The 25,359-nt window shown below is 44.4% G+C and overlaps 1 protein-coding gene across 17 annotated transcripts in view; it reads left to right on the forward strand.

Moving 5' to 3' along the window:
* Positions 1-1,613: 1,613 nt before the first annotated feature.
* Positions 1,614-25,359, forward strand: part of COPS3 (COP9 signalosome subunit 3) — a 34,749-nt gene continuing 11,003 nt past the window's right edge. Inside the window, exons 1-9 of one of the 17 annotated variants that reach the window (XM_054671025.2) lie at positions 1,984-2,155; positions 7,050-7,198; positions 12,258-12,370; positions 12,459-12,508; positions 15,291-15,383; positions 18,280-18,459; positions 21,156-21,296; positions 21,571-21,663; positions 22,784-22,957. In XM_054671025.2, the coding sequence (XP_054527000.1) occupies positions 7,074-7,198; positions 12,258-12,370; positions 12,459-12,508; positions 15,291-15,383; positions 18,280-18,459; positions 21,156-21,296; positions 21,571-21,663; positions 22,784-22,957 (969 nt within the window). In that variant the 5' untranslated portion in view covers positions 1,984-2,155; positions 7,050-7,073. Of the gene's footprint in view, positions 2,156-7,049; positions 7,199-12,257; positions 12,371-12,458; positions 12,509-15,222; positions 15,384-18,279; positions 18,460-21,155; positions 21,297-21,570; positions 21,664-22,783; positions 22,958-25,359 lie in introns of all 17 variants that reach the window. The other 16 variants (XM_054671024.1, XM_054671026.2, XM_001160602.7 and 13 more) reach the window with 16 other exon arrangements.

A 25,359-nucleotide genomic window follows, 5' to 3' on the forward strand; every position in this document is an offset into this window, starting at 1 on the left:
GTTTATGCCATTTCCTCAAGAAAGCCTTCCCTGTTTCTCCCAAGCCTGGTCAATCTCCTCTGTGACATGATTTTATAGAACCATGTTCCATTCCTTCAGACCACTAACTCCTTTTATCTAGGGTCTTCATGTGTTGTCTGCAGGAGAGAAGGACCGAAACTGTTTTGTTTTGTTTTGTTTTGTTTGAGTCAGATTCTTGCTCTGTCGCCCATGCTGGAGTGCAGTGGTGCCATCTCGGCTCACTGCAACCTCCACTTCCCGGGTTCAAGAGATTCTCCCATCTCAGCCTCCCGAGTAGTTGGGACTACAGGTACCCATCACCAAGCCCAGCTAATTTTTGTAGTATTTTTAGTAGAGATGGCTTTTCACCATGTTGGCCAGGCTGGTGTCCAACTCCTGACCTCAAGTGATCCACTTGCTTCAGTCTCCCAAAGTGCTGGATTACAAGCGTGAGAGACTGCACCAGGCCCCAAGACTGTTTTTACTACCACTGTATTTCTAGTGCCTGGTACAACACATTGTAAGTGTCAGTAAACATATGTTGGATAAAATTTTAAAATGCATGTTTATTTTCTCAGTCCCTACTATGCAGCAAATCCTATGCTGGGCCCTAAAGGGGAACCAAGGTTAGTAAGAGAAATGCTTGACCTTAAGGAACTCCATGCCAGTTAGAAGCAATGGATCCGTAAACCAAAAGTATCTGAGACCAGTCTCAATCGAGAAAGTTTATATTGCCAAGGTGAAGGATGCGATGATAACACGGCCTCAGGAGCTCCTCAGGACATGTGCCCAAGGTGGTCGGGTACAGTTTGGTTTTATACATTTTAGGGAGACATGAGTCATCAATCAATACATGTAAGATGTACGTTGGTTAGGATCGGAAAGACGGGCTAACTCGGGGCAGTTGGGGGGCTTCTACCTTATAGGTAGACTTAAAGATTTTTTGATTGGTAATTGGTTGAAAGAGTTATTTTCTAAAGACCTGGAAGTAAATAGAAAGAAATATCTGGGTTATGATTATAAGGGGTTGTGGAGACCAAGGTTTTATCATGCAGATGAGGCTTCCAGGTAGCCTGCTATTCAGACAGAATAGATTGTAAATATTTCTTATCAGTCTGGAGTCTACCAGTCTTAAGGTCTCTGTGTTGGTGTTTGTGAGGCATGTCTGACTACCACTTCCCATCATGGCCTGAACTAGTTTTTCAGGATAAATTGGAATGTCCTTGGCTTCGGATAGGGTCCACCAGTCAGTTGGGGGGCTTAGACTTTTTATTTTTGGTTTACAGATATCACATGGACTATAGAGACACATTTCTGTAACAGAGTAGAAGTGCAACATGAGAAGAACAAAGTGCTTTAGGCGACAAACGGAGGAGGGAGACATCAATCCCAGATGGGAAAAATCAATTCACTTTCTTTTTGTGTGTGGTGTTACTTATTTATTTTTTGCAGGGAAGGGATCGATTCATTCAACGTACACCTTGAATGAATAACTATAGTTCTCCCTACGTGCTATATGCACTGTCCTAAGTGTTTTACGTGGTTAAGGACACTTAAGATTTTACAGATGGGGAAAACAATGCACACGACAGTCAAGTGACTCGCTCAACGTCACACAGCTACTAAGTAGTAGAAAAGGCAGTTGAACCCAGGCTGCTTGGCTCCAGAGTCTAATATCACGGGGAAAACCTCACAGGAGACGTGGCAACGAAGTTGTGCTTCATTGAAGTATCTGTCCAGGTGGAAAACCGCAGGGCCTCTCTAGCAAAATCCAGAACCAGAAAATACTTGCTTAATTATGAGTTTCGTTCCTTCTTTTGCCCACTATCCCCATTTAACCTGCGGAGGCATTTCAGAAGTGCAGTGAATAAAGAAGCAGGGGACTATGGAACACTAATTTCCGGCTACGGCGAATTCAGGCTGTTTCCATGGAAACAGTAACGGGTGGGCAGCTAGGTATAGTCTCGCGGTGCTTGAACCAGCGGAAGTGACGTCGCCGCTCGCGAGGACCTCAGGTGGATCGCCGCGGCCCCTCCTCCCAGAGCGGCAGCCTTTTCCCGCGCGTGCTGCCTTCGCCGCTCGGGCCGCCCGGGGGAAAACATGGCGTCTGCCCTGGAGCAGTTCGTGAACAGTGTCCGACAGCTCTCAGCTCAAGGTAACGCCCTAGGCCGCCGGGCTGGGCATGGGCGGGTACCGGGAACGGGCCTGGATCCCCAGGCGCCAGCACGGACGGCTGGAACAGCCCTCTTAGTCCTGAGACTCTTCTCCGGGGCCGGGCTTGGGGTTGCGGCGTTTAGATCAGGGTAGGATCGAGCGCGGCCGAGTGTAGGCAGCCCCCTCGCGCTCTGCTGTTCTCGCCGGCCGGCATCCCCTCCCTCGGGCCGCCGGCAGCCCCCTCCCCCAGGCCTGGGCCCCTTCCACCGGGCGCTGTGCTTGACAGTTTGGGGGCGTGACTTCCGCCAGGAGCCATCTCGGGCGACTATTGGTTCCTTCTGTCTCTCTTGCCTTCGGTGATTGGCGCACCGCCGTGTCATCTTTGCCGCCGATCCGCCGCTTGCTGACTAGGCCGCCGGGAGCGGGCGGGGGGCGAGTACGTTCTGGGTGTCTTGGCTCTATGGCTCGCCTCTGCCAGCTCCTCCGCTGCCAGGCGGCGCACGCTCGGGAACCTGTGCGCTTATTTTGGTCCTACAGAATGCTGCGGAAGCTCTCGCTCGTAGGACTCCATTTCTTCTTTTTTTTTTTTAGCCGAGGCTGGAGTGCAGTGGCGCGATCTCGGCTCACTGCAACCTCAGCCTCCCGGCTTCAAGCGATTCTCCTGTCTCAGCCTCCCGAGTAGCTGAGATTACAGGCGCCCGCCAGCTCACACGGCTTTTTTTTTTTTTTTTTTTTTTTTTTTTTTTTTTTTTGAGACGGAGTCTCACTGTCTCCCAGGCTGGAGTGCAGTGGCGCGGTCTCGGCTCACCTCAACCTTCGCCTCCGAGGTTCAAGCGATTCTCCTGTCTCAGCCTCCCGAGTAGCTGGGATTACAGGCGCCTGCCCGGCTAATTTTTGTATTTTTAGTAGAGACAGGGTTTCACCATGTTGGCCTGGCTGGTCTCGAACCTTGACCTCAGGTGATCCACTGGCCTCGGCCTCCCAAAGTGCTGGGATTACAGGCATGAGCCACCGCGGCCAGCCCACGCGGCCAGTTTTTTCGTATTTTTAATAGAGATGGGGTTTTTACCATGTTGGCCAAGCTGGTTTCGAACTCCTCACCTGAAGTGATCCGCCCACCTCGGCCTCCCAAAGTGCTAGGATTACAGGCGTGAGTCACTGCGCGCGGCCAGGACTCCATTTCTAGGGGTAGAATTGTGATGATTTTACTCTCACTTTCCAGGTTGTTTGGTTCATTCATTGCGTATGAATGTACCGAATTCTGGACCTGAAATTCGAATGATTAGATGCTGGCTGTGAAGGCCCTTTTAACTATCCCGTGCTTCAGTTTCTTCGTCTGCAAAATAAGTCCCTAGTTTATATGGAGTTGTGAAGATTCAATGAGAGAAACCATGTAAAAGCAGTTGGAACAGTGCCTGTCATAAGGGGTGCAATAAATATAGCTGCAAATAATTGTTACCGTCATTAATTGCAAAGTTCTAGGAGCTGCTTGACCTTGGACAAATCACCTTAAATCTCTGAGTCTTTTGCATCTCCGTTGTAAAAATGGAGGGGTGCTTTTACCTCACTGGTGTAAGACAAATGATCTGATATGGAGCTGCACTTAATAAGAATTCTTCCTCTTTTTCCTTTTTATTAATAGAAATTAGGTTCACAGGGAAGGCACAGGCTTGCCTTTTCTATGAATAAAGGAACCACTGGTTTGTTAATTTATTCGACAAATACTTAGTGTTCTCCTTCCTGGGGTGTAGTGTAGTTAGAAGCTTCAGGTTGAAATCCTGTCGCGGTCACTTCTTGCGTGAGCCACTTAATTTCCCTGGGCCAATTTTCTTAATTACAAAACAGAACTAGGGCTGTTGTGGTCTTCAGGTTATAGGATGCTATAGGAACAGTCCGCTAGACAGAGATAAATATGGTAACTTTCATTGCTGTCGGCTACTGTGTCTCACACTCACTGGATAGGAAATCTTTGAGTTTCAGGCCAGGCGCAGTGGCTCACTCCTGTAATTCCAGCACTTTGGGAGGCCGAGGCGGGCGGATCATCTGAGGTCAGGAGTTCGAGACCAGCCTGGCCAACATGGTGAAACCCTGTCTCTACTAAAAATGCAAAATTAGCCAGACATGGTGGCGGGCGCCTGTAATCTCAGCTACTCGGGAGGCTGAGGCAGGAGAATGGCATGAACCTGGGAGGTGGAGCCTGCAGTGAGCCAAGATGGCGCCACTGCCCTCCAGTCTGGGTGACAGAGCAAGACTCCGTCTCAAAAAAAAAAAAGAAAAAAAAGAATTTTATTGGCCACATCTCTGGTTACACTGATTTCAAATGCACTCTGTGACACTTAAACTTTTTTTTTTTACTCTGCCCTTGGCCCTGCACTAATTAATTATCTGGTGATTTCATAGTGACCCAGCTTTTATTTCAGTCTCAACTGGGCACTGATTGTTAACTAGTAGAGAACTAATGGATTGCAATGCTTATTTCTGGGTGTTACAAATTATTGTTAATATATTTAGAGTAATGGTTTACAAAGGCAAATTATTCAACTAGAAGCTACTTCATACCTACCAGTGAGATCTGTAATACAATGATGATGAGTTGGTATTTCCCAGTTAAATCTGTGTGATCTCAAGAGGTGACACCTAATAAGATCACAGCTGTTTTATTCTTGTTTTGTAATGCATGTATAACAATGATACATTTCCTTTGCTTTCAGTAAAATGTATCAAATTGAAAAGTGTTAAATTATCAAAAGTACCTAGCTATAGTCACTTGTATTTTAAGCATTATACTATGTTGTATTCTTTTAGTAAGGAAAAGATTATGCAGTTGCTCTGTAGAAATAGAGAAGTTGGAAACTTGAGGTTAATGCCCATGGACTTAAATATATCCTCACTGTTACCAGAAAGACAGCTAGAGTGTGACCATGGTATCTGTCATGACAGTAATTGTCAAAATTGATGGGTCTACTTAAAGGTACCAATTCAGGCCTAATTTTTTTTTTCCCCCGAAACGGAGTCTTGCTCTGTTGCCCAGGCTGGAGTACAGTGGCGCAATCTCAGCTCACTGCAGCCTCCATCTCCCGGGTTCAAGGATTGTCCCAGGTTAAAGGATTCTCCCACCTCAGCCTCCCGAGTAGCTGGGATTACAGGTGTGTGCCACCACACCCAGCTAATTTTTGTATTTTTAGTGGAGACAGGGTTTCACCATGTTGGCCAGCCTGGTCTTGAACTCCTGACCTCGAGAGATCTGCCCACCTTATCCTCCCAAAGTGCTGGGATTACAGGTGTGAGCCACAGCATCCGGCTGAGGCCTAATTATTAATAGATTCTGTACCTTAGTTGTTAAAATGTAGCATTGCAGGCTGAGTGTGGTGGCACATGCCTCTAATCCCAGCACTTTGGGAGGCCAAGGTGGGAGGATTGCTTGAGCCCAGGAGTTAGAGACCAGACTGGGCAACATAGCGAGACCCCTGTCTCTGCAAAAAACTTAAAAAATAAGATGGGCATGGTGACGTACACCTGTAGTTCCAGCTACTCGGGAGGCTAAGGTGGGAGGATTGCTTGAGCCCAGGAGATGGAGGCTGCGTTGAGCTGTGATCACACCACTGCACTGCAGCCTGAGCGACAGAATGAGACCCTGTCTCAAAAAACAAAACAAAACAAACATAGTATTGCAGTATAGGGGAAAAATAGATCAATTAGGAGATTAATTCAACAAGTAGCTGCTTGATGAACTGCTAAGCAGGTGATGTATTCTAGAGCTGGAGAAAGGGACAATCCCTCCACCTGAGTTTACTGAAATACCTAACCACTACAGTCCCATGCGAGGCAGAGAGGGCAGATACCCAGCTTAGCCATGGGGAAGGGAGCTGAGATGAGGGTCTAGAGACGCCACAAGTTGATTGCTGAATGCTGGATGAGGCTCAGTCAGGTAGCAGAGGATGTGGGGGAGAAGGACAGAGAACAGCATGTGTAGAAGCATAAAGAGGAGAGAAGATAGAATGTTGATTTTCTGAGCTTGCTGTGATCGAAGAGTAGGTGTGTGAGGGGAAGTAGCAGGAGATAAGGCTGGAAAGGTAGCAGGGACCAGTTATTGAAGGGCCTTAGTTCAGGCTGAGGCGTTTGCACTTCTTAAAGTCATTGGAATAACTTGATTGAATGCACAGTTTATAGAACAGACAGTACTAATATGGAGTGCGGGTTGGAGGAGAGAAAGATCACAGTAGGCAGACCATTTAGAAGATTTATGATGTAGGCTGGGCGCGGTGGATCATGAGGTCAGGAGTTCAAGACCAGCCTGGCCAAGAAGGTGAAACCCCCGTCTCTACTAAAAATACAAAAAAATTAGCCAGGTGCAGTGGCAGGCGCCTGTAATCCCAGCTATTTGGGAGGCTGAGGCAGGAGAATTGCTTGAACTTGGAGGGCGGAGGTTGTAGTGAACCGAGATTGCGCCACTGCACTCCAGCCTGGGCGACACAGTGAAACTCCATCTTAAAAAAAAAAAAAAAAGATGTAGTCCAGACAAAAAATGATGAGGATCTGAATTAGGGCAGAGAGGGGAGAGAGAAAGAAATGGAGCTGAGAGACTTTGGAAGTAAAACTAAATCATTTGGATGCAGAGAGCTGTTAATAGTAACATGTGCATTTCTGGCTTGGGAGACTAGAAAACAATAGAGAAAAAGGTGAAACATTCAGGGTCAGAGAGAAGTGGGAGGTCCAGTGTAATCTCTAATTCGTTTTGAGACCACGGACAGGTTGTTTCACTCCTCTGGTCCTTCTGGATCCTCATCCGAAGTGAAGGAGATTAAGAATCATTTTTGGGAACTTCAGGCTCTGAAGTACAAAGTTGTGGTTAGAGTTCCATCAGTTTGGTTAGTGCTGTAGCTGAAATGCAATAGTGTTGTTCCTGTTTTCCAGGGCAAATGACACAGCTTTGTGAACTGATCAACAAGAGTGGGGAACTCCTTGCGAAGAACTTATCCCATCTGGACACTGTGCTCGGGGCTCTGGATGTACAAGAACACTCCTTGGGCGTCCTTGCTGTTTTGTAAGGGGCATCTTCTTTTATAGTTTTGTGCTTGTTAAAATGGAACACTCTGCACTTTCTGGCTTTATTTTTATTTATTTATTTATATTTTTTGAGATGGAGTTTCGCTCTGTCACCCAGGCTGGAGTGCAGTGGCACAGTCTTGGCACACTGCAAGCTCCGCCTCCCGGGTTCACTCCATTCTCTTGCCTCAGCCTCTTGAGTAGCTGGGACTACAGGCACTCGCCACCCGCCCCAGCTAATTTTTGTATTTTTAGTAGAGACAGGGTTTCACCATGTTAGCCAGGATGATCTCGATCTCCTGACCTCTTGATCCGCCCACCTTGGCCTCCCAAAATGCTGGGATTACAGGCGTGAGCCACCACGCCCGGCCCTGGCTTTATTTTTATTTATTTATTTATTTTTTGGTGTAGAAAGTAAACCATTGTAAATAACATTGAGCTCTTTTGCAAAACTAAAGTTGTAGCAGTTACAGTTTATTGATTCCAGCTAATAATTGCTTGTTATATTTTGTTCAATTTTATCATTTTTAAAAACTCTTTTATGTATCCGGGCATAAAGAGGTTGCAGTGAGCCAAGATTGCGCCACTGTACTCTAGCCTGAGCGAGACTGTCTCAAAAAAATAAAATCAGTTGTTGCAGCTGGGCACAGTGGCTCCCGCCTCTAATCCCAACATTTTGGGAGGCAGAGGCAGGTGGATCACTTGGGGCCAGGAGCTCCAGACCTGCCTGGCCAACCGGTGAAACCCTGTCTCTACTAATAAAAAAATTAGCCGGGTGTGGTGGCGCATGCCTGTAGTCCCAGCTACTCAGGTGGCTGAGGCATGAGAATTGCTTGAGCCTGGAAGGCAGAGGTTGCAGTGAGCCAAGATTGCACCACTGCACTCCAGCCTGGGCGACAAAGGGAGACTCTCTCAAAAAAAAAAAAAAAAATCAGTTGTTGCTTTTCCTGCTTTGAGAACATACTAAGGGGGCCAAGAGTGAGAGCTATGGGCTGGCTGGAGGTGGGCAGCAGCTTAAGTTAAAGATGCTGCCACCAGCTGTGTGGTCTATCTGAGAATAACACTGACAGAACAACTGATGGGCAGGACAAGAGGAGTAGAGTGGTGAGAAGAGGGAGGACTCAGGTGATCCTTCCCAAGTAACTCAGACTGCCATGAGAAACACTCCAAGGAGGCACTGGTGATAGGTTTTAGGGGAGAAATCATGTAAACTTAGCACTATTAAGGCATTGGTTGTAAGTAAATTTCAAATTCTTTAAAAAAAAAAAAAAAGCACGATTGAAATGTAATTTCAAGAAAAATTAGGCCAGACACAGTGGCTCACATCTGTAATCCCGGCACTTTGGGAGGCCAAGGCGGGTGGATCACGAGTTCAGGAGTTCAAGACCAGCCTGGCCAACATAGTGAGACCCTGTCTCTACTAAAAATACAAAAATTAGCCGGGTGTGGTGGCATGCACCTGTAGTCCCAGCTACTCGGGAGGCTGAGGCAGGAGAATGGCTTGAACCTGGGAGGCGGAGGTTGCAGTGAGCTGAGACAATGCCACTGCACTCCAGTCTGGGTGACAGAGTGTGAGACTCTGTCTCAAAAAAAAAAAAAAAAAAAGAAAAGCTAAATGGATATTATCTAATCATAATTTCTACTACATCTTTTGGTTTATCTGCTTCCATCTATACTATATTATTTGACTTAACAATGTCACCATACATCTGTATTTACACTTTGTAATTATCAAGACATGTCAGAAACAATTTCATTTGGGGTTCACAATAGGTCAGTGAGGCATTGCGACTGCCAGTTTATAAATAAAAATATGAAGCTCAGGGCCCCACAACTCAAAATTGGAAGAATATGTAGATTCAAAACCAGGGTCCTCAGCCAGAAGCTCAGGGTTCTTTCCATACCTTATCTAACATATACAACGGTAAACACCTTATACCTTCAAAATGCTTTCATGTCCATTACTCACCTGATATACATGTTTATGTGAGTTTATGTGTGTATAAAACATGCATGCTCTCTGTTCTTTCTTGAGATGGGGTCTTGATGTCACTCAGGCTGAAGTGCAGTGGTGCAAGCATAGCTCACTGTAGCCTCGACCTCCCAGGCTCAAGCAGTCCTCCCACTTCAGCCTCCTGGGTAGCTGGGACCACAGGCATGTGCCACCACACTCGGCTAACTTTTTTTCTTTTGGGGGGACAAGGTCTTGTTCTGTCACCCAGTCAGGAGTGCAGTGGCATGAGCACAGCTCACTGCAGCTTCAATCTCATGGACTCAAGTGATCTTCCAACCTCAGCCTCCTGAGTAGCCAGGACCACAGGTGTACACCACCACGCCCGCCTAATTTTTGTGTTTTTTTGTAAAGACAGGGTTTCACCACGTTTCCCAGGCTGGTCTTGAACTCCTGAGCTCAAGCAATCTGCCTATCTCAGCCTCCCAAAGTCCTGGGATTACAGGCATAAGCCACCATACCTGGCCACTTTTTTTTTCTGTAGAGATGGGGTCTTGCTATGTTTCCCAGGCTGGTCTCAAACAGAGCCTCCCAAAGTGCTAGGATTACAGGTGTGAGCCACTGTGCCCAGCATCTGCTCTTTCATATAAATAAGAAAATACAGACAGTAGAAATCCTTACCAGCACTGTCCAATAGAACTATCTGCAGTGGTGGAAATGTTACAAACCTGTGCTAAGACAAGGACATGTGACCACATGTGGCTACTGAGTACTTGAAACATGGCAAGTGCACCTGAATCTTTAATTTTAATTTAAATAGCTGCATATGGCTAGTGGCCACCATACTGCAGAGCATAACTCTAGATCCTTCCATTCTGACAAAGCTTCTTCTCTAAACTCTGCTCCGGACACATACCTTTGTCTCAGGAATCCCAGCGTAAGTGAAGCCAGACTCTCACTTTAAGTCAATTTCTTCTCAGTTTATTTATATCATTTCAAATGTCATGACAACCACAATATCCCAATTTATAATACTATAACATCAAGAGAAAAAGAATTCTACTGTCAAGTACACGGTTACAAGGAACCCCAATTAAAATAAGGTCTATTTAATTTGGTCTTAAATAGCTTAAATTTGTTTGAAGGGAATTCTAAGCAATGTTGCTTTGGATCTTTGATACTTTTTCTTTTTTTGAGAAAAGGTCTCACTTTGTCATGTAGGCTGGAGTGCAATGGCTTAATTGTAGCTTACTGAAGCCTTGAACTTCTGGGCTCAAGCAATCCTCCCACCTCAGCATCTTGAGAAGCTAGGACTATAGGCATGTACCACTACACCCAGCTAATATTTTTATTCTTTGCAGAGATAGGGCCTTATTATGTTGCCTAGGCTGGTCTCAAACTCCTGGCCTCAAATGATCCTCCGACCTTGGCCTCCCAAAGTGTTGGGATTATGAGCAACTGTGCCCAGCCGATATTTTCATTCAATGTATTCTGCCATGCCCTGTGGCAGTACTCTTCCGAACTTCTTCTTAATTTAGAAAATGTGGACATTCCTATGGATTACATGGATAAAAGTATTCAGATAAATGCAAACTATAGTCCCCACAATTGAGATGGCCATTTTTTAAAACAAATTTTCAGGATTTGTATAAACATAAAGGAGTTTTTTTTTTGAGATGAGTCTCACTCTGTCACCTGGGCTGGAGTGCAGTGGCATGATCTCAGCTCACTGCAAACTCTGCCTCCTGGGTTCAAGCAATTCTCCTGTCTCAGCCTCCCAAATAGGTGGGATTACAGGCACCCGCCACCACGCCCGGCTAATTTTTCTATTTTTTGTAGAGATGGGGTTTCACCCGATTGGTCAGGCTGGTCTTGAAATCCTGACCTCAGGTGATCCACCCGCCTTGGCCTCCCAAAGTGCTGGGATTATAGGCGTGAGCCACCGTGCCTGGCCAATTTTTGTATTTTTAGCAGACATGGGTTTTCACCATATTGGCTAGGCTGGTCTCGAACTCCTGACCTTGTGATCTGCCCATCTGCCCACCTTGGCCTCCCGTAGTGCTGGGATTACAGGCTTGAGCCACCATGCCCAGCCTATTTGGCTTCATTTAGTGGAATTTTTCATCTTGAAAGTTGTTCCTTATTAAACATATATATATTTTAAAAAAACATATATATGTTTAATATATACATGTTTATTATTTAATATATATTATTTAATATATATTAAACATATGTGTGTATGTATATATATATAGATAGATAGATATAGATATATATAGATATATATTTTTTTGAGACAGTCTCGCTCTTGTTGCCCAGGCTGGAGTGCAGTGGCACCATCTCAGCTCACTGCAACCTCCGCCTCCCGGGTTCAAGCAGTTCCTCAGCCTCCCGAGTAGCTGGGGTTACAGGCATGCATGCACCACCACGCCCGGCTAATTTTTTTGTATTTTTAGTAGAGATGAGGTTTTTCCATGTTGATCAGGCTGGTCTCAAACTCCCGACCTTAGGTGATCCTCCCGCCTTGGCCTCCCAAGGTGCTGGGATTATAGGCGTGAGCCACTGCGCCAGGCCTAAACATATTTTTCTTAACCCTTATTTGTGTCCGTTCTGTATAGTGATTGTGCAAAATAACCAGGTCAGGAAAATCTCATGGATTCTAGTTCTTATTTATTTGTTTTTTGAGACTGGATCTTGCTCTGTCACCCAGGCTGGAGTGCAGTGGCATGATCATAGCTCACTGCAGCCTCAACCTTCTAGGCACAAGTGATCCTCCAGCCTCAGCCTCCCAAGTATCTGCAACTACAGGCATGTACCCCCACGCCTGGCTAATTTATTTTTTGTAGTAGAGACAGGGTCTCACCATGTTGCTCAGACTGGTCTCAAACTCCTGGCCTTAAGCAGTCCTCCTGCCTCAGCCTCCCAAAGTGCTTGGATTACAGGCATGAGCCACTGTCTTGGCCTAGTTCTTAATTCTAAAAAATACTGTTGCTCATTTAATTTTACAGAGTATTGGAGGCAGGATGGATTTCTTGCATACATTGTTTCTGTATTTTATCCCATGAACTATCAGGGTAATTTGATTCTTTTCTCCTTATTCTAGGTTTGTGAAGTTTTCTATGCCCAGTGTTCCTGACTTCGAAACGCTATTCTCACAGGTTCAGCTCTTCATCAGTACTTGTAATGGGGAGCACATTCGATATGCAACAGACACTTGTAAGCTAAATAACATTTTATTCTCCATTGAAAATATTTTGCCCTTGTGGTTATATTTATATTTTGAATATTTTGTTATTGTATCTAGTTGCTGGGCTTTGCCATCAGCTAACAAATGCACTTGTGGAAAGAAAACAGGTAAGAAATACTATTCAAGTATTCCTAGTTTTGTTATAATATGTAACTAGCTTACACAATGAATTACTTTATCAAGATTCCAGTTAGTACTGAGCATCCACCACCTAGATATCTGTGGTCACTTGAGAGCACTCAAAGCCATTGCTGTAAGCTCAGGCAGTCCCCGCATCCCCTGAATGAGGTGGGGGCACAGGGTGGTTTGGCACCTCAGGGAGGCTGCTGCTGGAACTACCAAGTAGTTGGAATTACCAAGCCAGTACCCTTTATATTGTAATATGCTGGGTTTTGTCTGTTACATTTTTTTCTTTTAACTTTTAATTAGGACATTATTTTAGCCTTACAAAAAGCTTCAAAAATAATATAAAAAATTCTCATACATTTTACCTAGATTTTCCAAATGTTAACATTTTACCGCACTTATTCTTTTTTTTTTCTCTTCCTCTTTTATTCTGAGCCATTGTAGGGTAAGTTGCACATATGCTATTGCTGTTCTTTATCCCTAAATACTTCAGTGGGTAAAGCCTAAAAATTAGGACATTCTCTTACATAGTATAGTGTAATGGTCAGCATCCAGAAATGAACTCTGTTTTTTTTTTTTTGTTTTTTTTTTTGGAGACAGAGTCTCGCTCTGATGCCTAGGCTGGAGTGCAGTGGCGCCATCTCTGGTCACTGCAACCTCCACCTCCCAGGTTCAAGCAATTCTCCTGCCTCAGCCTCCTGAGTAGCTGGGGACTACAGGTGCATGCTGCCACGCCCAGCTAATTTTTTGTATTTTAGTAGAGACGGGGTTTCACCATGTTGCCAGGCTGGTCTCGAACTCCTGAGCTCAGGCAATCCTCCCGCCTTGGCCTCCCAAAGTGCCAGGATTACAGGCGTGAGCCACCACGCCCGGCCCAGAAATGAACGTTAATATAATGCATCAACAAATTGACAGACCCCATTTAGATTTTCCCCCAGTGAAAAGGACTGTCTTTTGCTATAAAAGGACATTAGCTGTTTGGACAGTGTACTATATATTATATAGCAAAAGAAAACCGTGGACCATGGATTGCATTAGACTGCTTTGTTTCTTTAGTGTCCCTTAATCTGAACAGTTATTTCATTCTTTATCTTTTATAGTACAGAATTTATAATGTGGATTTTTTAAAAATTTATTTAGTTATTTATTTTTTTGAAATGGAGTCTCATTCTGTTGCCTAGGCTGGAGTGCAGTGGTGTGATCTCAGCTCACTGCAACCTCCACCTTCCGGCTTCAGGCGATTCTCGTGCCTCAGCCTCCTGAGTAGCTGGGACTACAGGCGCATGTCACCTTTCCCAGCTGATTTTTGTTTTGTTTTGTTTTTTGAGATAGAGTCTCACTCTGTCACCCAGGCTGGAGTGCAATGGCGCGATCTCGGCTCACTGCAACTTCCGCCTCCTGGGTTCAAGCAGTTCTTCTGCCTCAGCCTCCCAAGTAGCTGGGATTACAGGTGCCTGACACCATGCCTGGCTAATTTTTGTATTTTTAGTAGAGACAGGGTTTCACCATGTTTGCCAGGCTGGTGTCAAACTCCTGACCACAGGCGATCCGCCTGCCTCGGCCTCCCAGTGATTTTTGTATTTTTAATAGAGGTGAGGTTTTGTCATGTTGGCCAGGCTAGCCTCTAGAACTCCTGACCTCTGGTGATCCGCCTGCTTCAGCCTCCCAAAGGGCTGAGATTACAGGTGTGAGCCACTTCACCCAGCCAGGTGTTTCTTTTTAATTTGAAAGTAAATTTAAGATTAGTGGTTTGAAAGAGGCTGAAAATAGAACCAGTTGTTATTTTGTAGTACTAAATAACCATGTTTGAAAGAGATGGTTAAGAAAAATCATGAGTTTTTGAAAAAGCTGTAAGTTATTGAGCTATTTTTAGTCTCTTCACATATATATATATATATATATATATTTTTTTTTTTTTTTTTGAGATGGGGTCTTGCTCTGTTGCCCAGGCTGGAGTGCAGTGGCGCGATCTCAGCTCACTGCAACCTCCGCCTCCCAGGTTCAAGCGATTCTCCTGCCTCAGCCTCCTGAGTAGCTGGGACCACAGGCACATGCCACCATGCCCGGCTAATTTTTGTATTTTTAGTAGACATGGGGTTTTGCCATGTTGGCCAGGATGGTCTTGATCTCCTGACCTCATGATCCACCCATCTTGGCCTCCCAAAATGCTGGGATTACAGGTGTGAGCCACCGTGCCCAGCAATTTTGGAAGAGACTATATTTTAGTCTGCCAAAAACTGATTATGCCTTACTTGACACTTGGTCTTGTTATTTATAATCAGGGCAGGAAACAGTCCTTTTGAAATCTATGGTGTTAGTTTTGGTAGTAATTTACTACCAGGTAAGGGGTAGACTGCCCTATGGGAAAATGCCAACACCCTTAGCCACAAGTAATTTTCCTAAGCATAGGCTGTTGTCTCTTGTATAATAAGTGATTTGGAAAGTTTTCATTTGTTTAGATGTTAATATAATAAACTGTTGAGAAAGTAATACTGTTTTTGATTATTGATCTTCATTGTAAAAATAAAAGCTTTTTATGATTTAAAAAATGGTGCTGAGTTATCTAAAAATTCCAAGAAACAGCTTAAGAAAAGTTTTCTGACTTAAATGGGACAGAAATTTCCTGAAAGAGTATGGAAACCTCATATTGCTATTTAAAGGAACCTATCAATTAGTGTTATTTTTTATTTATAAGTGACAACATAAGATCCAATGTGCTGCCATCTTTGAGAACTTATCTGAAAGAGATGTCATTTCTGACAGCCCCTGCGAGGAATTGGCATCCTTAAGCAAGCCATAGACAAGATGCAGATGAATACAAACCAGCTGACCTCAATACATGCTGATCTCTGCCAGGTAAGCAACCAAAGTGTGTGATTCATACCAAGTCAGAGGTGTAGGTTGTTTATGGGCTTGCTCAACATTGGGTTTGATAAACGCAGGCAAGTTGGCGGATATTGTGATGTGTTATAGAAGTTGGAATATGTAGGTACATCTATTACGTTCAGGCGGGTGCTGGATGCAAACTGTAGGATGGGGCTCAACTAGTAAGCTTGTCGAACAGATAGGGTAATTAATAGTTGTAACTTTTTTTTTTTTTTTTGAGACAGTCTCGCTTTGTCGCCCATGCTGGAGTGCAGTGGCACAATCTCAGCTCACTGCAACCTCTGCCTCCCGGGTTCAAGCAATTCTCCTGCCTCAGCCTCTCGCGTAGCTGAGACTACAAGCACCCACCACCAAGCCTAGCTAATTTTTGTATTTTTAGTAGAACAGGGTTTCACCATGTTGGCCAGGCTGGCGTTGAACTCCTGACCTCATGATCCACCCGCCTCAGCCTCCCAAAGTGCTAGGATTACAGGTGTGAGCCATCACACCCGGCCCTAGTTGTAACTTTTTTTTTTTTTTGAGACAGAGTCTTGCTCTGTCGCCCAGGCTGGCGCGATCTCATCTCACTGCAAGCTCTGCCTCCTGGGTTCACGCCATTCTCCCGCCTCAGCCTCCCGAGTAGCTGGGACTACAGGCACCCGCTATCACGCCTGGCTAATTTTTTTGTATTTTTAGTAGACACGGGGTTTTACTGTGTTAGCCAGAATGGTCTCAAATCTCCTGACGTCGTGATCCGCTCGCCTCAGCCTCCCAAAGTGCTGGGATTACAGGCGTGAGCCACTGTGCCCAGCCTGTAACTTTTTTTAAAATCCCGAATCATTTTTTTAAAATTGTGGAGCCTGCCAGGTGCAGTGGTTCACGCCTGTAATCCCAACACTTTGGGAGGCTGAGGCGGGTGGATCACCTGAGGTCCGGAGTTCCAGACCAGCCTGACCAACATGGAGAAATCCCATCTCTACTAAAAAAAAATTGTGGAACCTGAGACTTAACATAGCTAACTTCTTACACCTTAAAATGTTATTCATTTATCTTTTTTTTTTTTTATTTTTTGAGATGGAGTCTTGCTCTGTTGCCCAGGCTGGAGTGCAGTGGCATGATCTAGGCTCACTGCAAGCTCCGCCTCCCAGGTTCAAGCAATTCTCCTTCCTCAGCCTCCTGAGTAGCTGGGATTGTGGACGTGCACCACTACACCCGGCTAATTTTTGTATTTTTAGTAGAGATGGGGTTTCACCATTTTGGTCAAGCTGGTCTTGAACTACTGACTTCAAGCGATCCGCCCACCTCAGCCTCCCAAAGTGCTGGGATTACAGGTGTGAACCACCGTGCCTGGCCTCATTTATTTATCTCATTTTGCGATGTTCAAAGTCCAGAAGGCAAAAGGGCAGGTATATAATGAAGTCTCCTTCCCATTCTGTTTGCTAGCCATCTATTTCTTCTCTACAAAGGAAACTATGTTAGTTATTTCTCGTGTATCCTTCCAAAGACTTTTTATGGACATAAAAGCAAATATGAATATATATTTTCTCATTTTTTACACAAATTTTAATAATCTATGCATACTCTTACGTAGCTTGCTTTTTGTATTTAACATATCTTGGAGATGATTCTGTAGCAGTACTCTACAGGTACGGAGTATTCTATAATATGAGTATGCGATGGTTTTAGAAGTCTGCATGGGATATTTACATTGTTTCCTTCAAGAATAACATGGTATGTGGATTATTTCAAACACATGTTCTAGTTTCATATGAAGATGTGCTTTTTAATGTTTTAAAAAAATTGTGATTGAGGTACAACATACAGACAGTAAAATACTAAAGTGTATAGCTCAGTGAGTTTGTACGCATGTCTACACTGCGTCTCCATTAGCTAGATAACTGTTCTAAGGGCTTGCTTTCTTGAGTTGCACAATTCCCTATATTTACCTAAAGGATTAATTAAAGGAACCACTTCTACTTGTATCACACCATGCTGGTCTCTTTCTATTCCACTAGTTCAGTAAAGAAAGAGGACACACTCTTTTTCCCTCTAATCAGATGGGTAGGGATAGGTTAAGAGATAAGTGAGTCTTGTCTGTAGAGTTCTCTATTCTCAATCATCTATAGCATGCTTGGCCTTATAGCTGTTTAGCTTTTTATAAAGAAATGCTCCCCCAGGTGAGGTGGCTCACGCCTGTAATCCTAGCACATTCGGAGGCCAAGGTGGACGGATCACTTGAGGTCAGGAGTTCGAGACCAGCCTGGCTAATGTGGTGAAACCCTGTCTCTACTAAAAATACAAAAATTAGCTGGGTGTGGTGGTGCACGCCTGTAATCCCAGCTACTCGGGAGGCTAATGCAGGAGAATCACTTGAACCCGGGAGGTGGAGGTTGCAGTGAGCTGAGATGACGCCACTGCACTCCAGCCTGTGTGACAGAGTGAGACTCCATTTCAAAAAAAAAAAAAAGGTAATGCTGTTTTTTTCTGAATGGCTAAGAAAATGGAGTACAGGTTGACTATTCCTAATCTGAAAATTTGAAACCCAATCCGAAAATTTGAAACCCAAAATGCTCCAAAATCTGAAATCTTTAGAATGCCAACTTGGCACTCAAAGTGCTCACTGGAGCAATTGGATTTCAGGTTTTCAGATTAGGGATGCTTAACTGGTATGTATTCTGCAAATATTCCAAAATTTGAAACACTTGTGGTCCTAAGCATTTCAGATAGCAGATACATGAAATGTGTTGACATTTAGATAATTTTAGTCAATAAAATGTAAAACACAATTACATTATTTGGAAATTTCTGGAATCAATGAATTTTCTCCTTCTGCTAATACCTGCCTAAGTAAAATTAAAGTGATGATTTAATATCAATTTGTTCACAGCTTTGTTTGCTAGCAAAATGCTTTAAGCCTGCCCTTCCATATCTTGACGTGGATATGATGGATATCTGTAAAGAGAATGGAGCCTATGATGCAAAGCACTTTTTATGTTACTATTATTATGGAGGGATGATCTATACTGGGCTGAAGAACTTTGAAAGAGCTCTCTACTTTTATGAACAGGTAATCTTCTCTCTAAAAATTAGCTGAGGTTGTTCTGAACTTGTGTGATCAAAAAAGTGCTCCCATAGGTTTGTGGCTAGAGTGGTCTGATCCCAGGGCCTCCGTTTCAGGTGTTGGTCCTTTCAGAGACTACTTCTCTGTGATCATGTAAATAGTGGTAACCTGATCCCTAAGTTGAGGAGCAGCGCCAGTGCATAGAAGAGCACTTGTCTGGGGGTTCTAATCTAGGCTTGCACTTATACCTTATCTGATTTGGAATAAGTTATGACATCTCTTGACCTTTATAGCTTCCTTTGCATATAAGGAAGAGATTGAACTGAGTGATCTTGGTTGTGTCTTACTCTAAAACCATGTGTGGTATTTTGTTAAGTTTTATCTAATCAGTGAAACATTCTCTTGATTCAAAATTTAAAGGGTAGAAAGGAGTACACAGTAAAAGTCCCTCCCACCCTTTCTGTGTCTGTGTAATGAAACATAGTACACAATTTGGTAGAATATTCTGGAGGTTTACTCAGACTCTGAAAAAGAGATACACAATATTGATTAATAAACCACTTTACTTAAGGTAAATTAGTTAGATGTTCGTAAGTTCCTATTTAGTTCATAGCATGTATTAAGTAATAAAGGATATTTAAAACCTTCAGAGAGCTCGGTTTAGTTGGAATTCTAATACATAATACACATGCACACATGTACACACATCCGTGGCTCTGAACCATACCACAATGAGTGGTTGATGTGCCCTGTTGAGGGGACCTGAGGAGGGCCACCATAAGGTGCCAGTAGGCAGAGATGGTGTCATTAAAGCACGTGTCTAGTCAGGTTAAATCTTCAAGGTGGCTTCTCTTTAAGACTACGCATTCGGAAAATTATAAAAATGCGCTTCGTAGCCACTGGATGCATTATCATTGCTGTAGCCAAATATAGTAACTCATGAGCAAACTTGATCTTGAAATATCAGGATGAGTGGGTGTTAAAAAGGTAAGAGGCGTCCGAGTGCGGTGGCTCACGCCTGTAATCCCAGCACTTTGGGAGGCCGAGGCCGGCGGATCACCTGAGGTCGGGAGTTCGAGACCAGCCTGACCAACGTGGAGAAACCCCATCTCTACTAAAAATACAAAATTTAGCTGGGCATGGTGGTGCATGCCTGTAATCCTAGCTACTCAGGAGGCTGAAGCAGGAGAATTGCTTGAACCCAAGAGGCGGAGGTTGCAGTGAGCCGAGATCATGCCATTGCACTCCAGCTTGGGCAACAAGAGCAAAACTCCATCTCAAAAAAAAAAAAAAAAGAAAAGGCAAGAGGCTGGGTGAGGTGGCTCACACCTGTTATCCCAGCACACTGGGAGGCCGAGGCAGGCAAATCGCCTGAGGTCAGGAATTCAAGACCAGCCTGGCCAACATGGTGAAAATGTCTCTACTAAAAATGCAAAAATTAGCTGGGCCTGGCAGCAGGCACCTGTAATCCCAGCTACTCGGGAGACTGAGGCAGGAGAATCTCTTTTTTTTTTTTTTTTGAAATGGAGTCTTGCTCTGTCGCCCAGGCTGGAGTGCAGTGGCACGATCTCGGCTCACTGCAAGCTCCGCCTCCCAGGTTCACGCCATTCTCCTGCCTCAGCCTCGTGACTAGCTGGGACTACAGGTGCCTGCCACCACACCCGGCTAATTTTTTGTATTTTTAGTAGAGATGGGGTTTCACCGTGTTAGCCAGGATGGTCTTGATCTCCTGACGTCGTGATCCGCCCGCCTCGGCCTCCCAAATTGCTGGGATTACAGGCATGAGCCAACACGCCCAGCCAGGAGAATCTCTTGAACCAGGAGATGGAGGTTGCAGTGAGCCAGGATTGCGCCACTGCACTCCAGCCTGGGTAACAGAGACTTGTCCTCAAAAATAAAAAGACAAGAAAGTGGCCAGGCGTGGTGGCTCATGCCAGTAATCCCAGCACTTTGGGATGCTGAAGTGGGAGGATTGCTTGAGCTCAGGAGTACAAGACTGAACAACATAGTGAGCAACATAGTGAGTCAGCCTGAGCAACATAGTGAGACTCCATCTCTACAAAAAAAATTTTTTTTTTTGAGACGGAGTCTCGCTTTGTCGCCCAGGCTGGAGTGCAGTGGCGCGATCTCAGCTCACTGCAAGCTCCGCCTCCTGGGTTCACACCCTTCTCCTGCCTCAGCCTCCCAAGTAGCTGGGACTACAGGCGCCCACCACCACGCCCGGCTAATTTTTTTGTATTTTTAGTAGAGATGGGGTTTCACTGTGTTAGCCAGGTTGGTCTCGATCCCCTGACCTCGTGATCCACCCACCTCGGCCTCTCAAAGTGCTGGGATTACAGGCGTAAGCCACCGCGCCTGGCCTCTACAAAAAATTTTAAAATTAGTCAAGCATGGTGGCCCACGCCTATAGTCCCAGGTACTGAGGAGGCTGAGGCAGGAAGATTGCTTGAACCCAAGGAGTTTGAGGGTACAGTGAGCCATAATTACATCACTGCGCTCCAGCCTAGATGACAGAGCGAGACCCTGTCTCTAAAAAATGCATAAATAAAAATAAAATGAATTCTATCTCAATAAGGCTGTTATAAAAATAATGGGACATTTAAAAAGTATTATTGACTTATAATTAATGTGATACATGTGGTTGATTGCTGTTTGCTACTGTGGTATGTTCTCTTTACAGCAAGCATTCTTCTCTTGCCTAGGCTATAACTACTCCTGCCATGGCGGTCAGTCATATCATGTTGGAATCATATAAAAAGTATATTTTAGTGTCTTTGATATTACTTGGCAAAGTACAACAGCTACCAAAATATACATCTCAAATTGTGGGTAGATTCATTAAGGTAGGTTTTTTACATAAAACTGATTTCTTACGTGAGCATGTTGAGTATATAAAGAAATTGCAATGATACAGTTCTGTAACTTCGTTTTATACTGATTTAGCTCTCCTAACAGCTTCAGGTGAGCAGACATTTGTTGAATGTCTGCTACACATTCTCATTACCTGATTGGGATGGAATATTTCTCAGGAACCCGTTTTCAAACTTGTGCTCTAGATACTTACAGCTATAGATGTTTAAGCTCCTATAACAGTTGATTTTTTTTTTTTTTCCCTAGAGACAGAGTCTCGCTATGTTGGCCAGGTTGGTGTTGAACTCCTGGCCTCAAGCAGTCCTTCTGCGTCTGCCTCCCAGAGTGCTGGGATTACAGGTGTGTGCCACTGAGCCTGGCCTTTATTTTGTTTTGTTATATTTTTCATTTTATTTATTTATTTATTTAGAAATGGAGTTTTGCTCTTGTCACCAAAGCTGGAGTGCAGTGGCATGATCTCAGCTCACTGCAACCTCTGCCTCCCGGGTTCAAGCGATTCTCCTGCCTTAGCCTCCCGAGTAGCTGGGACTACAGGCGTGTGCCACCATGCCCAGCTAATTTTTTGTATTTTTAGTGGAGATGTGGTTTCACCGTGTTAGCCAGGATTGTCTCGATCTCCTGACCTCGTGATCCACCCGCCTCGGCCTCCCAAAGTGCTGGGATTACAGGCGTGAGTCACCATGCCTGGCCCTGTCTTCCTTCTTGCTAGCAGAAGTAGCAGATTGTCCTATTGCATCTGGTGAGGTGCGAGAAAGAGAGAGGGAGAGTTGGGAATGATGAATGTTTTGACTCCTTTCTTCTCTATATGATTTATCAGTAGAAAAACAGAAGCACTGATGAAGACGTGTGCCTTCACTAAATTCAGTGGGTTTTCACCTGCTGTGTTATTACTTGGTCTGTAGTACAAAATTTTGTGGAAAATCAATTACTCCATAGTGACTTTCTATCCCTGGTCTTAAAAACCAGGCATTTGCTTTGGGTAAATTATAATTTGTAGGGTAACAGTATGTAGTTACCTGACAATATGGGATATACTTGCTTAAAAAATAGTATGTAAGTGTGTTTTTGCTTCCTATACACATTTGAGTCTTCTGAAGTTTGTTTGTTTGTTTTTGGTTTTTTTTTTTTTTTGAGACGGAGTTTTGCTTTGTTGCCCAGGCTGGAGTGCAGTGGCACGATCTTGGCTCACTGCAACCTCCACCTCCTGGGTTCAAGCGATTCTCTTGCCTCAGCCTCCCAAGTAGCTGGGATTACAGGCATGTGCTATCACGCTCGGTTAATTTTGTATTTTTAGTAGAGACGGGGTTTCTTCATGTTGGTCAGGCTGGTGTTTAACCCCTGACCCCAGGTGATTTGTCCGCCTCGGCCTCCCAAAGTGTTGAGATTACAGGCGTGAGTCCCCACGCCTGGCCTCTTCTGAAGTTTTAATCTGAATTTTTTCCCTCCTTTGCATCTTTAGCCTCTTAGCAATGCATACCACGAGTTAGCACAAGTGTATTCAACCAACAACCCCTCAGAACTCCGAAACCTGGTGAATAAGCACAGTGAAACCTTCACTCGCGATAACAACATGGGGCTGGTGAAGCAATGCTTGTCATCTCTTTATAAGAAGAATATTCAGAGGCTAACAAAGGTGAGGAAAGCGCCACCTTCACAGGGCAGCTCCTGACCCCCTGGGGGCCATGTTTCCCTTTCTCTCCCTTTTCAGAGCTGAGGAAGCAGGTACAGGGATAAAGCATGGCAGGATTTCTGTGCTGAGAGAGAACTCTCTTGTGATTGGCTTTTTAGAAAGAATTTGATGTATACCTTTGGTCTTTTCAGGGCTAGAGCAGGGTATTTGGAGCAGGTGAAGAGGAAGAAAGGTAGGAGACAAGGCTACATTGGGAGACAGTGAAAGGCAGCCTCAGAGAGGTCAGCAGCTCCAGCAGGGCAGATGAGGGATGCTAATGATGCAGACCTCAGTGCACTGTCACCAGCCTTGCAACCTGTCTGTTCTGTCTGTGCTGATCTCTATTAGAACATCTTTTTGTTTTTTTTTTTCTCTCTTGACACAGTGCCTTGCTCTGTTGCCCAGGCTGGAGTGCAGTGGCGTGATTTCGGCTCATTGCACCCTCTGCCTCCTGAGCTCAAGTGATCTGCCCACCTCAGCCTCCCAAGCAGCTGGGACCACAGGTGTGAGCCACCACGCCCAGCTAATTTTTGTATTTTTTGTAGAGACAAGGTTTTGCTATGTTGGCCAGGCAGTCTCGAACCTCTGTGCTCATGTGATCCACCTGCCTTGGCCTCCCAAAGTGCTGGGATTACAGACATGAACCACCGCACCCAGCCAATGAGGACACCTTATGTGAACATAGTACTACTCGGACATTACCATTTAGGCCAGGGTTGTACAAACTTTGTGCAATTGACTTCTAGGATGTAAGCCAATTATATATTTTTTATTTTCTTCTAGGATGTAAGCCAATTCTATAATTTTTATTGTCAAGATGAAAATAACCTGCTAGGTTTTGACTATAGAAAATATGCTTAATGTCAAACGTTCAAACAGTACAGAAAAATAATGAAAAATGAAATCTTTTGTGTTTTAGGAAGGTATAGGCTGCAAGTTACAGGAATCCTGTAGCTCAGCAAATAGAGGATTGCTTTTTTCTCTTGGGAAGTCTGGCCAGAGATGCATAGTTCACAGCTGCTGAGAACACAGTGCATCTGTTCCTGTGCACATCCTTTGCCTTGTGTCAGCCATGGTGATGGATGGTTGGGGACGAGCCAAGGAACCAGAATAGGGTAGCTGTTTTTTTGCTAGGCTACCCAGCAATGGAAAAGGCTGATGGATTTGGCTACGTGAGGACTTAGGGGAGAGGTGACTTCCCCTAGCCCAATGGAGAAGCTAGAGAAGAGAGGTGGGTCGGGGTGGCCGTTGAGGTGGGCAGACCTCATACAAGGATAAAGGATCCTAAGGAGAAGAGGAAGGGAGGTGAGGAGAGGGTCAATGGGCAAGAAAAAGAATCCTTCCAAATACTCTAGAAAGACTAGCCATAGCTTCTAGAATAGAAGGAAATCAGTAGTGAATTTGTAAAAAGTTAATTTTTATGAGAGAAAAATGAAGAACGTGAAAGAGAAATCAAGTCAAAGATCAAAACCAGTGTAACTTGTGAGCCAGAAAAACCAGCTTGACCTACAGGTTTAAAAGACCAGGATCTAAGAGACTTAAATAACAAGCAGCCTAATTCTCTCCATAAAATTTTCTTTTTGGCCCAAGTGCCAACAGAACCATTCTAAGTAAATTTCTGTCTTTTGCCATCAAGAGGTAGCCATTAAAAAACAGCTGCCATTAAAAACACAAACTCTGTTTGTGACTAGTAATTGAGGTTTAGATAAAAGAACCCAAATGCTAACAAACATAAAAGATAGTACATGTTACAAAAGATGTTAAATTGCAAAACAGCAAATGAAAATTAAATAACGGTTTCAAAAATTAGCTGGGCGTGGTGGCACATACCTGTAATCCCAGCTACTTGGAAGGCTGAGGCAGGAGAATCATTTGAACCCAGGAGATAGAGGTTGCAGTGAGCCGAGATTGCACCACTGCACTCCAGTCTGGGGGACAAAGTGAGACTCCGTCTCAAAAAAAATTTTTTTTTGATCAAACAGGAAGAGTCTCAACTCGAAATGGTCTTTCCAGGGCTGGGGTAGTGACTCACAAAGTCATCAAGGTCCTGGGTCCTTCGTATGTTGACACAAAGTGGTGGATTGTGGTACACTGAGCTCACAAGCACTGCCTGCCAGAGGGACCTGGGGGGGCTACCATAAGGTATGGTGGGCAGGAACCGTGTCTTTAAAGGACATAGCTAGTCAGAAGGTTACATCTGTGATAGTGGCTGCTCCATTTTTGGCATGATGTCCCAGTGCTAAAATGAAAAGAACGGGGAAACATCAAAGGATTTTTCTAGCCAAGTTTTTCTTACTAGAAAATCCAAGGAAGTCTCAACAGGTGGACTGTATCAGTAGGTGATGGCATGGCTGGGATGGAAGGCA

This window comes from Pan troglodytes, chromosome 19 (genome assembly GCF_028858775.2).
Source record: "Pan troglodytes isolate AG18354 chromosome 19, NHGRI_mPanTro3-v2.0_pri, whole genome shotgun sequence".
NCBI classification, from domain to species: Eukaryota; Metazoa; Chordata; class Mammalia; order Primates; family Hominidae; genus Pan; species Pan troglodytes.